Raw genomic sequence first — 17,912 nt, 5'->3', positions numbered from 1 at the left:
AACAGAGGAAGTACTTCACAGTGAAGTCAAATTCCAAAAGTTTAAGCATGAACTTGTGTTGGATAGCCTTTGTAAATCTTTCATAAGTGATATACTTGAGGCCTTATTGATCTGATAATAACGGTTATTTTGGCGATCAAGTGTCTTGACAACTCTCCTGGCGTTGCCCTCACACGGTCACACCCCTTACGTCCTTCTCTAACACGGCAGCACCGATTGCTCGGTACAACATCTGTGAAAATAAAATTACTTGAACTCTTTGTACATATTTATTGATTATATGTATATGGCTGAGAAACATATTATAGTGATTTACAATAATTACACATTCAACATCCGACCCCCTTCAAATGACATGGGCAATAACTCTAGATGGGCAGATCGTTACAAGCATACGGGTCGACCAACACTTTACCTATTCAGATCTTACAACATCAAGCCCGGGCATGAACCCATCCTATAGATTTCAGCTACAGTACAGAGGAACGTTGGCAGGCTTGTAGAGGAACGTCTTGACGTTGTGCGAGCTCCCTGACTGTTTGTTGTATGTGAACTTGACCCCAGAGTGTGCGTCCCCCCTCCTGGTGCAATGCTGGTGGAAGCTGCTGATGGGCCTTGCCAGGCACGAATCCCATCGGTCGCTCTCAGGCATTGTCTCTGCAACGCTGTAGACGCCCTTGTAGTTTGTGAACGCCTGGTAGTTGATGACCTCACCAGATTTCGTGATGCACAGAACAGCAACCTCAGCGCCTATAGAGACAGTCACAAAGACATACATGAGCAAGAGGAGAGAACAAGAGAGATTATCCCGCAGAAACTTTAATTGTATGCGACACAATGAACAATCCAAAGCAAAGAAAACAAAATGGAATTAGTAAAAAACTGGCAGTACATGTGTGCTTGAGCAGTGTCAGGCACAGACAAGGTTCAAGGTATAATTCTTTTTTAGTTCGGTACCACCTAAAGATCACCACTTTGATTCACGCTAACAATTTCCAATACACTTCGATAGCATGTAAACGTTCTGAAATTTTCCTATTTTTCTTGCCAAAGTGGAATGCCAAAACCCATCGTAGACACCTGGGCTAGCACCAGTGCTCACCCCATTCGCATTTTCATCTCAATCTGTTGTTCATGGGTGGTTGAATTACCAAATTGGCTTACATGAATTTCCAAAATGGTTGATTCAACAGCCACTCGCTCTCATCCAATTTTATTTTTTGATGTAGTGGTTGAATTGCCGAAATTATGCCTGTACCCATGCCGTGGAACAATCTACACCAGCAGAATGATGAGTGTGCCAGTACAGTATGATGGTTGAGAGAATTTCTTTTAAAGAAGAAGCGGAAGGGGAGGAAGAAGCGGTAGGAAGAGCAGGATGGAGAGACCAGAGGGCGGGATAACCTGTGAATTGATGACAGCGACTAACTCCAGTAAATGGACTCCACGAATTGGCGGTGGAGACACTGAGGTTTCTACCATCACCACACAGGTTCACCATTGCCCCTGGGCTTAGAGGGATGGCCACCAGGGAGTGCAGTAGCAAAATCTAGGCATCTCAGTAGGTGCATGTTGATACCTTTTTCTTTTGGCTCCTATCCTTCTGATTGGTGTTTATGCTTTGTCTAGTTCATCCCTTGACAGGACCAGAACAAGCAGCACATGTTCCCAGATTTCTTACTGATTTACGGATTTCTGTTTGATGAGCAAAAGGTTCATGAATGTCTTTAGCATATGCTTACAACATTTGTCTGCATTATGATATTTCAAGTCATTCTTCCTTCCAGACATCCTTGAGGAGCACTCCTTTTCAAGAAGTATATGTCAGAGAAACACCAACCATTTCATCTTATAGTAAGCAACTTCTAACCTAGTTGTGCAAGGTGAGTCAGCCCATTAAGAATGCTAAGTATTGGACTAAGTCCATGTATAAATGGTTGGAGAGACATCTTAGTGGATGTAGCTATAAATGGATTTGGATGCAAAGGTGCCTTAGAAAATTCAAAATTTTCTGTAGCAACTGGCAAATGTTCCAAAATGCTGTTTTGACACGGCAGGTAATGAAGCAAAGGAAATGGCCTGGTAACCCTTGTTGCTCTTTTTGCAAAGACGTTGAGTCTTCTCAGCATCTTTTCTTTACTTGTCTGGTTGCTCGTGTTGTCTGCAGAACTGTCGGGGTTGTTCTGGGCACTGATTTATGTCCTAATAACGGTTTGCAGTATTTCTCCTGGTGCTATTCTTTTCTGCCTGATGGGGAAAAATTCTATACTGTTGGCCTGGCGACCATTACTTGGGCTATGTGGAATGCTCGAAACTGACCAACCTTCTAGCATAAAATGATCAAGGCTGCTTTTGAGATTGTCTACTCTGCTTGCTCTTTTCTTATCTACTGGGCAGGTCTTCAGAAGGAGGGCGGCGCGAAGATACTCAGGAGTGGAGCAGAGCTTCATCGCTCCAACACGATGAACTTGATGAGGATTTGCGAGGCAACTCAGAGGCCAATCGAAGGAGAGTGAGGCCTGTGCTCCTTGGTGCAGATTCAGTTGGGGAGCTGTGTTGTTGCGTTTGGTTCCTGGAACCCGCGTGTCGGTTTGCTGAAGTTTAAGACCTTACTTATTATGTTCTCTGGCTTGTGATAGGACTAGCTTCTTTTGGTGCTGTCTATGTTTTCGCCCATAGTGTATGTTCCAATATCAGCTGTATGCAGTTGGGTTTCCTAGCAGTGCGTTCAACTCGCTTCCCTTCTTTCCTGTCCCCTGTTTAAACTCTGAAATTGATGTATTTCCATTTGATTAAATGTAAAGGGGATTAGCCCGGTTCAAAAAAAAGGTAAGTCGGTCCATATCTTAGCCCATGCATCGCCCAGATGCAGAGGCCGGGGGTCATCCTCCTTAAGCCCATGTCTTAACCTGATTACTTGGTACTCCCTCCTAAACACTCTTATATTTCTTTACGGAGGGAGTACATGCTATTATGCAAATCCAGTCCATGCAATCTATTTGGTACGTGATACTTTAAAACATCAAACCCTTAGCAATTTTCAGAGACTCTAAGCTTTGGCTGGGACAAGCCCACAGAAGCCTGGAGGATGATGCTTCACCTCCCTGTTATCCCATGTGATCCAATCCCAGTTCCCAGGAGTACCATGTACCTCCGCTTACCAATTTCAAAGGCCAAGTCTAACTAAGGCCATAACAAGTACATGTTGTAGAAAAAAGGCCATAAAAGCATCCAAAATCTATTGAAGGTATCCCCAGTCGCCATGCATCACAAGTACTCCCCTACATTTCATTAGAATTGTCCAAGGTTTCGGTAGTCTCTGATTCGAAAAGTCTGTCCATTGATCAAGAGTACAGTTAATCAGTCAATGCAAAAGCGAGCTTGGGCACTCATAATCCCTTTATCTTAGCAATCCAAATGCTTAGAGATTTGCGCACATGCACGTACCTGGTTCTGTATTTGAGTTGTATCATGACTTTTCATAATTAGACTGACATGGACAGGCCCACTGAGACTTCATAAGACTTTGTGCATGTGGATTAAAAACTACGGTCATCCAACAGAAGCACTATTAACTTCTGGCATACCGTTCATAGTTGCAACTTTAGCAAACTGAACACTGAAGGAAAAACTGGAAAGAAGTGGATACAAATTTGTCTTTCCAGATGCATTTGGATATTCCATGGACATGTACTAGACCAATTACTATCCTTTCATACATTTGAAGATGCATTATGTACTCCCTGCAAGCCAATATACTCACCTACATGGGCACCAAAACAACATATATAAAATAGTTTTGAATTTTGATCTTTAGGTTCCTTTGTGCATGGAGGTTCCAGAGAGATAAATTGGAACAGATGGTGCAGTAGACACGTCGGGAAAATTAGGCTACAATTTACACATCATCTAAATATATATACAAGGACAAGCTCCAGAGAAATTACTTAGTAAGGGTGATATTGTATTGCACGCAGTACATTCATATATGGTCATATTTTGCCATCCTTAATAGCTTGCTAAGTCAGAAGCCTAGAACTGTAATTTGTTGTTATTATAGAAGGTAGAAATGTCAAAACAATGGACACTGGAACCTGTGGGTTACCTGCTACCTAGTGTACAAAGGAAGACCCATAAGACCATAACACTTCCCCATTAACCTTTTTAAGGGAATTCTGTGGGAATTTCATAAGCCATATCTTAGAGTTAAGTTCACCTCAATTACAGTTCATGTTTCGAGTTAAACAGGTTACCTGTAATTTAATTTGTTCCGACAGCAGTGGGAAGCACTTTATCCACTTACATACATTTCCAAAACATGTATAGACCCTATTTCCTTTTTTTCTCCTTCGGTCCTTTTGCTAGAAATAGAACAGCCTTAGAGTGAGATACAGATAACGGCTCATAGGTTTTCCTCACCCCACCAAATCCGAACTAAAAGTATGATGTGTGCCTATCTATGCTCCTCACTAGCTTAATACAAGAGCCTAGATTGTCGAATACAAATAGACAACCTACTGAACACACATAAAATTTGCTCCACTTACCTATGTCCGATTTTCATTTCTAGATCAGACGACCAGCAACCAACTACCCCCTCCCTATATGATTCTCGCTTCCTACGAGCCTAACACAATTAAAAATTCCACCAGAATTTCCCACGGAAATTTGTACTGAATGATACTAAAATTTCCACCAGAATTTTCCACGGAAATTTCCCAGTGCCCACACACGAATTTCCAGTAGAGCGAAATTCGCTACTCTGCTTAACGTGCCCACCACCAGACCAACCAAATTTCGTGATCGAAAACAGCTGAACCGAGATCCACGGGAGCGCGGTCGCACGAAATCTAGCTCGGTGACCACGAGAGCACAGAAGGCGGCGATAGCAACTAGATAAATTCGAAGGAGGAGAGAGGCTCGTTGGGCTGACCTTCGAGGACGTGGTCCTCGGGCCCGATGGCAGAGTCGGCGCAGACGTCGCAGACGACGCGGCCGCGGATCTCCCCCGTCCACGCCTGGGCCGCCGGGGCCGCCGCCAGCAGGAAAGCGAGGAGGGCCAGATGGAGGAGGAGCAGAGACCGGTGAGGGAGAGGACACGCCGCCGTCGCCATGAATTGGGTTGCTCGGTCGAGCTACTCTTTCCTTTTCGAGGGAGAGGGTAGAGCTTCGTGACTTTTGCGGGAGGATTTTTTTTAACTGTTTTGCGGGAGGATTGACGACAAGGAGGCAGAGCAGGAAATCAGGCTACAAGAAAACTCTTCTCTTCCTGTACGTTTCAACTACTAATACAAATTAATCAGCTATGTTAGTCAAACATTAGGATCATTTGAATCGTTATTTGTCTCGAATCAACAAAGCTCTTTGTGAGTTAAGCGTTAGTCAAACACTACAAGGAAATAAGCACAAACTGCTCCATATCGGTGATCTGAGCGTTGTTCTGATGGTTAGTTAACCAATCCATCAGGTTTCAAGTCTTAGACTTGGTAGATGCTCGTATTTTTCTGAATTATTTTAAACATTTCGATGATGTTTGTTTGGTGGAAAGATAAGTTCTTATCAACTACGAGGCTCATGTGGTATGTGTGCGTTTACATGCGTATATAAAGATGAGTTTATATACATATATGTAAGCATCTATGTTGTAGTATGATGTTAAAACTGTTGCTTATTCTAACCCAGTACAAACACAAAAGCGCTTATATAAACGAAAATGCACTTTGGTGCACGAGCACCATGTAGCTCGATATCCTGAGCGCTTAGTTCCCTCGTGATCTGTATCGCCTGTAGACGGTCAATTAATTTCCGAAAGTACTGTGTTTTTGGATATGTGCTGTCGGTCGTTGCCCAGCCCATTCATTGCCGTTTCTGTTTGTTTGGTACGATTGCTGCAGGGGGCATGTATCAAAACATGTGTTAACTTAGTACTGATTAACAATCAACGTATTAAGTCAGGCGTAATTAGGATTTACCACTAAATATCATTGCAAAGTGACCAAAAGTATCTCGTGTCCGTCACCAAAAAACAGGATTGCAGAATTAAGAAGGTTGTACATTTTTTGCAGCAGGAACAAGATTGTACTATGACCCGCAAAAAAAAACAAGATTGTACTGGATTACAAAATACTCTAATGATTAAGTTTATGGCATGGACAGAAGTTCTTCGGTGTACAACTAAGGATTCATCAAGAGATGCATAATAATATCTCACGTGATGTTTACTAATTTTGCCGGTCTCATGGTATAAGAGAGTTATATTATTGTGCAAAAATACATAATTTTTGATTTTTAAAATCACCCAAAAAATCACTTACAGATACCATATGTACGAATCCACAACATGATCAAGGAATTTTGGCTAGGGAATGCTTCCGAGAAGATCAACATTATCATTCATAGTGATTGTAACCCCTTGATTCAATAACGAAATGTTTTTCCCTGCAAAAGAAAAGTTCCACTTGATAAAAACAATTGGTGAACAGTTACATAAGAGGGCCATGAACGATTGCGTTGGCAAGAAAGATTGGCTGAAAAAAATTGGTTAAACACATACGTGAAGTGAGAGCAAATGCTTTCAGATCTGATAAAACATAAACAAAAATATAAATAGGTGTTTAGATCGGGTAATAATGAAAACATTCGATTTGGACAAAATCAACAACCATACACAACATATCCACGGAGAATGACGCGAGGTTGCTGCCGCTGGAGCTCAAACGGTCAAACACCAAACATGTCCGGATCTCATGTTCGTCAGTGCTGGTTTCAGCAGCGCTCAGTACGGACGAGAGAGAGGGAGGTGACAGTTGTTAACAACTTAACATGGGCCATCACGATCAATGAAGTCGTTTCTGTCCGCGGGCACATGCATCCCAGGCGTATAAAGTGCCACGGCACTGCTGTAAATGGACGTATTCCTTTTGGGTATTGCCAACCAATATGCCAGAGCATACATCTCAACGCTCTAGCGGAAGTCCCAGATTCCGAGCTACATGGTGCCCGGCCGCTAAAACGCTCTACTCTTATATAAACCCCTATGAATGCACATACTTACACCCTATCCCTATGAGCATCACTGAAAGACTGAGCCGACATATCATTTTAAGCACCATGACTTGAACACCGATGGGCTGGGAATATCAATGTCCTTCTAACCATGCAATCATATGTTGGTTCACTATGGGCGTGTTTGGTTTCGTGGCTCGCACCTGGCTCGTACCCGCCGTGCATTTTCCTCGCTGTTTGGTACGCGGCATGCCTTCCTGGGCCAGTCCCCACGGATGCAAAAAGAGGCTCTCAGCCAGGCCGAGTGGAAACGCAGGTTTGGTGTTTCCGCGAGCCTGCATCCGCGGCTGCATCCACGCGAGCAAAGGGCTCGGGCTTGTCTGTCAGCCGCCTCCATTCGCGGCGCTGTCCTCACTCATCTCCTCTCTCCCGCGACTCTGGATCTCGCCGCCCCTTCGCCTTTGTCCGCATCGCCAGCGCATCTTCATCTCCGGCGGATGTAGAGATCTCCTCCTCCCTCCCTCCACCATCTGTCCGCATCCTTCGCTTTCCCTCCCATCCCCAGCTCTCTGGCGCTCGCGCTGCTCGGATGCGTGAGCAGATTGAAGCGGCGGCCTTCCGTCCAGGGATGAGAAGGAAGGCAAGACGAGGCAGGTTCACATGCCTGGGAAGGTCCATGGACGGGATGATGGCGGGCACCGATGCGTGCTTATCCTGTAGCCTCCACTCTTGTTTTTTTATTTAGTATGAGATCTGTCCCCAACCTCATTTCCTCATATGGATGTGGGTTGTTTATATATTACGTGGCTATTTATCAGCATGGATTAGGCTGCGATATGTCCCAAGCTTGTCTTCCCCCAGGATTAGAGATGGCTGGTGATTAGCATTTAGGCTGAGATTTGTGTGATTTGTTCCTTCACAAATAATTTCTACATCATTTTTATATAAATAGGTGCGGCACCATTGCTTATATTCTTTGCTAAATTTACCTAACAAAGTTCTGACGATACTCCCACTGCTTCAAAGATGATTGTCACCATTTCAACATGCACGCACAAGCATCTATATTCAAATTACACATTTGTCATGTTGCTTGGTCTTATGCAGCCTACCAAACAAAATCTGAGACGAGCCTGGGCCGTATCATGCGATACACCAAACACACATCTTAACTCCTTGCACCAGCTCAACCAGGCCGGTCCAGCCAAGCTCGTGCATGCGATGCAGCCTAGGTGCACCCAGGGAACCAAACACACCCTATATGCATCGTGATGATGCAGAGGCCGGGGCCATTCCCCTTTTCGAAAGAAAAAAAACATAGCCCTTTAAGTATCAAAATCTTTGTGATTTCACTTACACATATTAATTTTTCTTAGTGGCCTTTTAGACATCAACCTTCACGACCTTCCTCATGTGCACCCCAGGAAGAAGTGTACCACTTAAAATCAAAATAAAAGTGTTTGGTATACTACACTATAATTCGCTTCTTTGTTTTTTTTCTTTGCGAGAAACTTCTGATTTGTTCGTCTTTAATCATGACACTACAAGAAATATCATAAATCATAAAAATTTCATCCAAATCCGTAGACCACTTAACGATGACTACAAACACTGAAGCACATATATGGACTATGTTTTTGACCTAGTGCCAAAACCCAGTTGCCGCAAGACCTCGACGAGAAAGGGCCACTGAACTTAGTCGAACGCTTAGGATACATCCAATTTTAGCATCGTCGTGGGATTCTTGGGTGTGTGCAACCTTCTCACCGTGCCTTGAAGGCTTGAACGAGCATAAAAAATTTATGTATCGATCTTCCCCTAACGAAGGCACTTCGGTGTATCCTCACCAACTTCGGCAGATCTTCCGCTAGCCTGGTGGCCAATATCTTGTCAAAGATTTTCACAACCCCGTGAACTAAACTCACATGGTGGGAGTCCCTCAACTCGCTTGCCCCATCATTCTTGGGCAAAAGAGAGACCAATACCTTGTTGATGACTGGGAGCCCACGCATGTCACCATCGTAAAAAGCCACGAGGGCCCTCATGAAATCTCCTTTGATGATGGTCCAACACACACTGTAAAAATGCCCAGTGAACCCATCTGGGCAAGGAGTGCGACTCGGTGCATAGTTTTATTATATTCTCGACCTCCTCACAAGTGAAGGGCGCCCAAGGTTTAGCATGAACAGATGCGCGCGCATCAAGGTTGAGCGAATGTGCACGCTCGGGGATTGTGGCTAGAATTGCCTCATAATAGTCATCAACCGCCTTGGCAATTTGCTTTTGTCCCGTTACGATTTTGCCATTGCTTTGTAATATTGTTATCGTGTTCCTCCTCCTGTGATTACTAGCATGTTGGCGGAAAACTTGTGTGTTGGCATCTCCTTGCCTAAGCCATAGTAGCCTCAACTTTTGTCGCGCGCTCGATCGTTCCAAAGAACATATACCCAACAGCTTAAGTTTGAGAGTCCCTTGCAACCCAATTTCCTTCGAAGATAGACTTCGTGAGTTCGAGGCCACATCAAGCCGATGAGCGCAATCGCAATCTGCATCTTGACACTGTCAATCCACTTATCGCTCCATTGTTGAAGGTGCTTAGCCCGTTGCTCTCAGCTTCTAGTCAATTCTATTGGTCATTGTTGCGATGAATTGTAATTATTGCCATAAATTTTTTCTATGAGTTGATTTTAAGCCACAAGTAGACTTTACTTGTATACTAGCTATTTATTCATGTGTTGCAACGGGGGCAAACATATAATAGTGATTTTCAATACCAATTATGAGTGCCTCAACAGATACGTCGTGACCGTAAGTATTTTTTTCTATGGCTCATCCCACTTCGATGTTGTCACATAGAATCATGTGGCAGATCATGAAGATGATAAAAATGGGACTATGGTTTATAAGAGGAGCCCACATAAATGATATTTTACCTGAATTAAATTGATCCCGGCTTGAGATATTTAACCGCACTACCTGCTATTGTGAAAACCGAAAAAGAATGGTACTCTGCATAATTAATATGACCCTTTCATCCAAGGGCAATGCTACGCGTCTGCCGGCGAATAAAGTTAAAAGATCGGCCGCTTCCCTAACCATTGGATGAAGCCGTGGATGTCCATGCGTGATCCGTCATCTTTGCAACCAATGTGTTGCTGCAGTATTTTCTGCCACGGAGATATAATTGTAGAAATTGGTCGCAATAAAGTCCATGTTGCAACAAAAAACTATTTTTCTCTTAATCTGTTGCAACAAGAGCCATTTTGCAAAAAGAGTCTTGTTACAAAAACACGTTGTTGCAGAAGACAAAAATCAATAGTGGATCCCACTACACATCGTCCAGCAGCAGCATCAGACGCAGGCAACGTCAGGGACGGCCGAGGGGCAAAGACTGCTAAGGCAATGCGGCGTCGATCTCGCTGGAGCGGCGCAGATCCGGCGGGAGGCGGCTCGGACGAGGTCATCGAGCGGCCGTCGAGAAGCGACCAACGACCGAGGAGATGGAGCATGAGAGTGGGTCGGGCCCATCGAGGGAGGAGAGGAAGGAGGAGGAGAGGGGGCGATGAAGGAGGAGAGCATGCTCGTCCATGCCGGCGCCGACGTGTCTACTGGCGCACGTGTCTGGAGGCCGTGAGGATCCAGATCTTGCAATAAGCTAGTTGTTGCGGAGGCAAAAATTGCAACAATGGTCCAGTTGCAAAGCTAGACTGTGGAAAAAAGGATAGTTTCGAGTCATCTGATTAAAGAAACATTTGACGGTCATAAAGGCGATGGATGCGCGCAGAAAGATTAGTCGGAGGAACCGAAGAGTTTCCCTTCATCCAATGCTAGATGATACTTTTCATAAATTAATGGATGTCATTTTTGTTTCAAGGGAATGAGTAAGACAAGGAAAGAAAAATATCGATTTGGTTCACATTATTTCAAGTTACTCTACATACGGTTCTTTTTGTGCGGTATCGGTTTAGATTACCAACTTCTTTTTTTCAGAAAACCAAGCGCGAATGGGGTTGTGGTGAGAAAAAAACAGGGATGAGGTGAGACGAATCTGCCAACTTTACTTTAGTAGTGCATAATTTTTTTTGAAATCTTAAAAGTGTGCGCGCTCATTGGAGAGAACGAGTGGCCGCTCCATCACTCACATGCATGTATAATTTTTTGTGTGCTAATACATGTGGTTAGACTGGTCACATCGGAAGGAAAAGAACAAATCTTTGTGCAATTATTTTGGGTTTTCAAAATTTTCAAAAGCCATATCTTTCAGACCACGCGTCAAAATTTTAAAAAGCCATATCTTTCAAACCGCTGGATTCCTCGCGACGACATCTTTCAAACTAGATCCTGCATGTAACAAATTTTTTATGCCAACTTTGGTGCTATATGGTGCAACTTTAGTACTGCATTGTGCAACTTTAGTACTGTATGGTGCAACTTTTTTTCAAAACCAATTTTTGGAGCTGTATGAGCCAAATTTCTTTGTGTTTGCAACCTAGCAATCGTGATAACCTGATGTGCAACTAGTCTACTGCCCCGACCAACTACCTATTAGTTGATGTGCAACCCTCCTCCCTTCGTGGATGTGTAGTTTTTTACCCACTACCAATGATATGTGCAATTTAGTTTGTTGTTAAAGCCAACTATCTATTTAGTCGATGTGCAACTCCTTACCTCTTCCTACTTGTGAATTGAAGGAAATATGCCCTAGAGGCAATAATAAAGTTGTTATTTTATATTTTATTATATCATGATAAATGTTTATTATTCATGCTAGAATTGTATTAACGAAAACTTGATACATGTGTGGATACATAGACAAAACACCGTGTCCCTAGTAAGCCTCTACTAGACTAGCTCGTTAATCAAAGATGGTTAAGTTTCCTAACCATAGACATATGTTGGCATTTGATGAATGAGATCACATCATTAGGAGAATGATGTGATGGACAAGACCCATCTGTTAGCTTAGCATATTGATCGTTCAGTTTTATTGCTATTGCTTTCTTCATGTCATATACATATTTATTTGACTATGAGATTATGCAACTCTCGGATACCAGAGGAATACCTTGTGTGCTATCAAACGTCACAAGTAACTGGGTGATTATAAAGATGCTCTACAGGTATCTCCGAAGGTGTTTGTTGGATTGGCATATATCGAGATTAGAATTTGTCACTCCGAGTATCGGAGAGGTATCTCTAGGCCCCTCGGTAATGCACATCATGATAAGCCTTGCAATAAATGTGACTAATGAGTTAGTTGCGGGATGATGCATTACGGAACAAGTAAAGAGACTTGCCGGTAACAAGATTGAACTAGAAGATATCGACGATCGAATCTTGGGCAAGTAACATACCGATGACAAAGGGAATAATGTATGTTGTCATTACGGTTTGACCGATAAAGATCTTTGTAGAATATGTAGGAACTGACAATGCAACTAATACCTGGGTGGTTTTGGTAATTCTTAACAACATATAGCTCATTGAACTAATACCCATTCAAGATAATCATTTCAGAAAGTTCAATGATTGGCATGGCATGGACTAGAGATGTGGACCCCTCAAAAATGCAAAGGACACATATTGGCAAAAGATCAAGACTCTACATTTTCATTTTAGTGATCCAACATCACATTGAGTCGATAGGAAAAGCCAATACTATTAAAAGGGGATGAGGTGTTACTTAATGGCTTGCTTGCTCAAAATGCTTAGTGATATGCTCCAAATGAAGGAAATATGCCCTAGAGGCAATAATAAAGTTATTATTTATTTCCTTATTTCATGATAAATGTTTATTATTCATGCTAGAATTGTATTAACCGGAAACATAATACATGTGTGAATACATAGACAAACAGAGTGTCACTAGTATGCCTCTACTTGACTAGCTCGTTAATCAGAGATGGTTATGTTTCCTAACCATGGACAAAGAGTTGTTATTTGATTAACGAGATCACATCATTAGGTAAATGATCTGATTGACTTGACCCATTCCGTTAGCTTAGCACTTGATCGTTTAGTATGTTGCTATTGCTTTCTTCATGACTTATACATGTTCCTATGACTATGAGATTATGCAACTCCCGTTTACCGGAGGAACACTTTGTGTGCTACCAAACGTCACAACGCAACTGGGTGATTATAAAGGTGCTCTACAGGTGTCTCCGAAGGTACTTGTTGGGTTGGCGTATTTCGAGATTAGGATTTGTCACTCTGATTGTCGGAGAGGTATCTCTGGGCCCTCTCGGTAATGCACATCACATAAGCCTTGCAAGCATTGCAACTAATGAGTTAGTTGCGAGATGATGTACTACGGAACGAGTAAAGAGACTTGCCGATAACGAGATTGAACTAGGTATTGAGATACCGACTATCGAATCTCGGGCAAGTAACATACCGATGACAAAGCGAACAACGTATGTTGTTATGCGGTCTGACCGATAAAGATCTTCGTAGAATATGTAGGAGCCAATATGAGCATCCAGGTTCCGCTATTGGTTATTGACCGGAGACGTGTCTCGGTCATGTCTACATTGTTCTCGAACCCGTAGGGTCCGCACGCTTAACGTTATGATGACAGCTTCAATATGAGTTTATATATTTTGATGTACCGGAGTTTGTTCGGAGTCCCGGATATGATCACGGACGTGACGAGGAGTCTCGAAATGGTCGAGACATAAAGATTGATATATTGGAAGCCTATATTTGGATATCGGAATTGTTCCGGGTGAAATCGGGATTTTACCGGAGTACCGGGAGGTTACTGGAACCCCCCGGGAGGTAAATGGGCCTTAGTGGGCTTTAGTGGAAGAGAGGAGAGGTGGCCAGGGCTGGGCCACGCGCCCCTCCCCCCCTAGTCCGAATAGGACAAGGAGAGGGGGGCGGCGCCCCCCTTCCTTCTCTCTCTCCTCTTTCCCCCTCCCGAATCCTATTCCAACTAGGAAAGGGGGGATCCTACTCCCGGTGGGAGTAGGACTCCTCCTGGCGCGCCTTCCTCCTGGCCGGCCGCACCCCCCCCTTGATCCTTTATATACGGGGGCAGGGGGGCACCTCTAGACACACAAGTTGATCTTCGTGATCGTTCCTTAGCCGTGTGCGGTGCCCCCCTCCACCATATTCCACCTCGGTCATATCGTAGCGGTGCTTAGGCGAAGCCCTGCGACGTTTGAACATCAAGATCGTCACCATGCCGTCGTGCTGACGGAACTCCTCCCGACGCTTTGCTGGATCGAAGCCTGGGGATCGTCATCGAGCTGAACGTGTGCTAGAACTCGGAGGTGCCATAGTTTCGGTGCTTAGATCGGTCGGATCGGGAAGATGTACGACTACTTCCTCTATGTTGCATCAACGCTTCCGCTTCAGTCTACGAGGGTATGTAGACAACCTCTCCCCTCTCATTGCTATGCATCACCATGATCTTGCGTGTGCGTAGGAATTTTTTTGAAATTACTACGTTCCCCAACAGTGGCATCCGAGCCTAGGTTTTATGTGTTGATGTTATATGCACGAGTAGAACACAAGTGAGTTGTGGGCGATATAAGTCATACTGCTTACCAGCATGTCATACTTTGGTTCGGCGGTATTGTTGGATGAAGCGGCCCGGACCGACATTACGCGTACGCTTACGCGAGACTGGTTCTACCGCCGTGCTTTGCACACAGGTGGCTGGCGGGTGTCAGTTTCTCCAACTTTAGTTGAACCGAGTGTGGCTACGCCCGGTCCTTGCGAAGGTTAAAACAGCACCAACTTGACAAACTATCGTTGTGGTTTTGATGCGTAGGTAAGATTGGTTCTTGCTAAGCCCGTAGCAGCCACGTAAAATTTGCAACAACAAAGTAGAGGACGTCTAACTTGTTTTTGCAGGGCATGTTGTGATGTGATATGGTCAAGACATGATGCTAAATTTTATTGTATGAGATGATCATGTTTTGTAACCGAGTTATCGGCAACTGGCAGGAGCCATATGGTTGTTGCTTTATTGTATGCAATGCAATCGCCCTGTAATGCTTTACTTTATCACTAAGCAGTAGCGATAGTCGTAGAAGCATAAGATTGGCGAGACGACAACGATGCTACGATGGTGATCAAGGTGTCGCGCCGGTGACGATGGTGATCATGACGGTGCTTCGAAGATGGAGATCACAAGCACAAGATGATGATGGCCATATCATATCACTTATATTGATTGCATGTGATGTTTATCTTTTATGCATCTTATCTTGCTTTGATTGACGGTAGCATTATAAGATGATCCCTCACTAAATTATCATAGTAAAAGTGTTCTCCCTGAGTATGCACCGTTGCGAAAGTTCTTCGTGCTGAGACACCACGTGATGATCGGGTGTGATAGGCTCTACGTTCAAATACAACGGGTGCAAAACAGTTGCACACGCAGAATACTCAGGTTTAACTTGACGAGCCTAGCATATAACAGATATGACCTCGGAACACGGAGATCGAAAGGTCGAGCATGAATCATATAGTAGATATGATCAACATAATGATGTTCACCATTGAAACTACTCCATCTCATGTGATGATTGGACATGGTTTAGTTGATATGGATCACGTGATCACTTAGAGGATTAGAGGGATGTCTATCTAAGTGGGAGTTCTTTAGTAATATGATTAATTGAACTTAAATTTATCATGAACTTAGTCCCTGATAGTATCTTGCTTGTTTATGTTTGATTGTAGATAGATGGCCCGTGCTGTTGTTCCGTTGAATTTTAATGCGTTCCTTGAGAAAGCAAAGTTGAAAGATGATGGTAGCAATTACACGGACTAGGTCCGTAACTTGAGGATTATCCTCATTGCTGCACAGAAGAATTACGTCCTGGAAGCACCGCTGGGTGCCAGGCCTGCTGCTGATGCAACTGACGACGTTAAGAACGTGTGGCAGAGCAAAGCTGATGACTACTCGATAGTTCAATGTGCCATGCTTTACGGCTTAGAATCGGGTCTTCAACAACGTTTTGAACGTCATGGAGCATATGAGATGTTCCAGGAGTTGGAGTTAATATTTCAAGCAAATGCCCGAATTGAGAGATATGAAGTCTCCAATAAGTTCTATAGCTGCAAGATGGAGGAGAACAGTTCTGTCAGTGAGCATATACTCAAAATGTCTGGGTATAATAATCACTTGATTCAATTGGGAGTTAATCTTCTGGATGATTGCGTCATTGACAGAATTCTCCAATCACTTCCACCTAGCTACAAGAGCTTCGTGATGAACTATAACATGCAAGGGATGGATAAGACAATTCCCGAGCTCTTCGCAATGCTAAAAGCTGCGGAGGTAGAAATCAAGAAGGAGCATCAAGTGTTGATGGTCAATAAGACCACTAGTTTCAAGAAAAAGGGCAAAGGGAAGAAGAAGGGAAACTTCAAGAAGAACAGCAAGCAAGTTGCTGCTCAGGAGAAGAAACCCAAATCTGGACCTAAGCCTGAAACCGAGTGCTTCTACTGCAAGCAGACTGGTCATTGGAAGCGGAACTGCCCCAAGTATTTGGCGGATAAGAAGGATGGCAAGGTGAACAAAGGTATATGTGATATACATGTTATTGATGTGTACCTTACTAATGCTCGCAGTAGCACCTGGGTATTTGATACTGGTTCTGTTGCTAATATTTGCAACTCGAAACAGGGACTACGGATTAAGTGAAGATTGGCTAAGGACGAGGTGACGATGCGCGTGGGAAATGGTTCCAAAGTCGATGTGATCGCGGTCGGCATGCTACCTCTACATCTACCTTCGGGATTAGTATTAGACCTAAATAATTGTTATTTGGTGCCATCATTGAGCATGAACATTATATCTGGATCTTGTTTGATGCGAGACGATTATTCATTTAAATCAGAGAATAATGGTTGTTCTATTTATATGAGTAATATCTTTTATGGTCATGCACCCTTGAAGAGTGGTCTATTCTTATTAAATCTCGATAGTGGTGATACACATATTCATAATGTTGAAGCCAAAAGATGCAGAGTTGATAATGATAGTGCAACTTATTTGTGGCACTGCCGTTTGGGTCATATCGGTGTAAAGCGCATGAAGAAACTCCATACTGATGGGCTTTTGGAACCACTTGATTATGAATCACTTGGTACTTGCAAACCGTGCCTTATGGGCAAGATGACCAAAACACCGTTCTTCGGTACTATGGAGAGAGCAACAGATTTGTTGGAAATCATACATACAGATGTATGTGGTCCGATGAATGTTGAGGCTCGTGGCGGATATCGTTATTTTCTCACCTTCACAGATGACTTAAGCAGATATGGGTATATCTACTTAATGAAACATAAGTCTGAAACATTTGAAAAGTTCAAAGAATTTCAGAGTGAAGTTGAAAATCATCGTAACAAGAAAATAAAGTTTCTGCGATCTGATCGTGGAGGAGAATATTTGAGTTACGAGTTTGGTGTACATTTGAAACAATGCGGAATAGTTTCACAACTCACGCCACCTGGAACACCACAACGTAATGGTGTGTCCGAACGTCGTAATCGTACTTTACTTGATATGGTGCGATCTATGGTGTCTCTTACAGATTTACCGCTATCGTTTTGGGGTTATGCTTTAGAGACGGCCGCATTCACGTTAAATAGGGCACCATCGAAATCCGTTGAGACGACGCCTTATGAACTATGGTTTGGCAAGAAACCAAAGTTGTCGTTTCTTAAAGTTTGGGGCTGCGATGCTTATGTGAAAAAACTTCAACCTGATAAGCTCGAACCCAAATCGGAGAAATGTGTCTTCATAGGATATCCAAAGGAGACTATTGGATACACCTTCTATCACAGATCCGAAGGCAAGACTTTTGTTGCTAAATTCGGAAACTTTCTAGAGGAGTTTCTCTCAAAAGAAGTGAGTGGGAGGAAAGTAGAACTTGATGAGGTAA

General features: G+C 43.4%; 1 protein-coding gene across 1 annotated transcript; it reads right to left on the bottom strand.

The window, feature by feature from the left end:
• Nucleotides 1-246: 246 nt before the first annotated feature.
• On the bottom strand, nt 247-5,240 carry LOC123060853 (uncharacterized). The gene is made up of 2 exons (XM_044483713.1): nt 4,934-5,240; nt 247-750 (listed from the first exon to the last, which is right to left on the bottom strand). Exons 1-2 carry the CDS (start codon nt 5,112-5,114, stop codon nt 467-469), a joined length of 465 nt encoding a protein of 154 aa, XP_044339648.1. The 5' UTR covers nt 5,115-5,240; the 3' UTR covers nt 247-466.
• Between the last annotated feature and the right edge of the window lie 12,672 nt (nt 5,241-17,912).

This window comes from Triticum aestivum, chromosome 3A (genome assembly GCF_018294505.1).
Source record: "Triticum aestivum cultivar Chinese Spring chromosome 3A, IWGSC CS RefSeq v2.1, whole genome shotgun sequence".
NCBI classification, from domain to species: domain Eukaryota; kingdom Viridiplantae; phylum Streptophyta; class Magnoliopsida; order Poales; family Poaceae; genus Triticum; species Triticum aestivum.
Note: the sequence above shows the minus strand (reverse complement) of the source record. Positions and strands in the feature narration are given on the sequence as shown.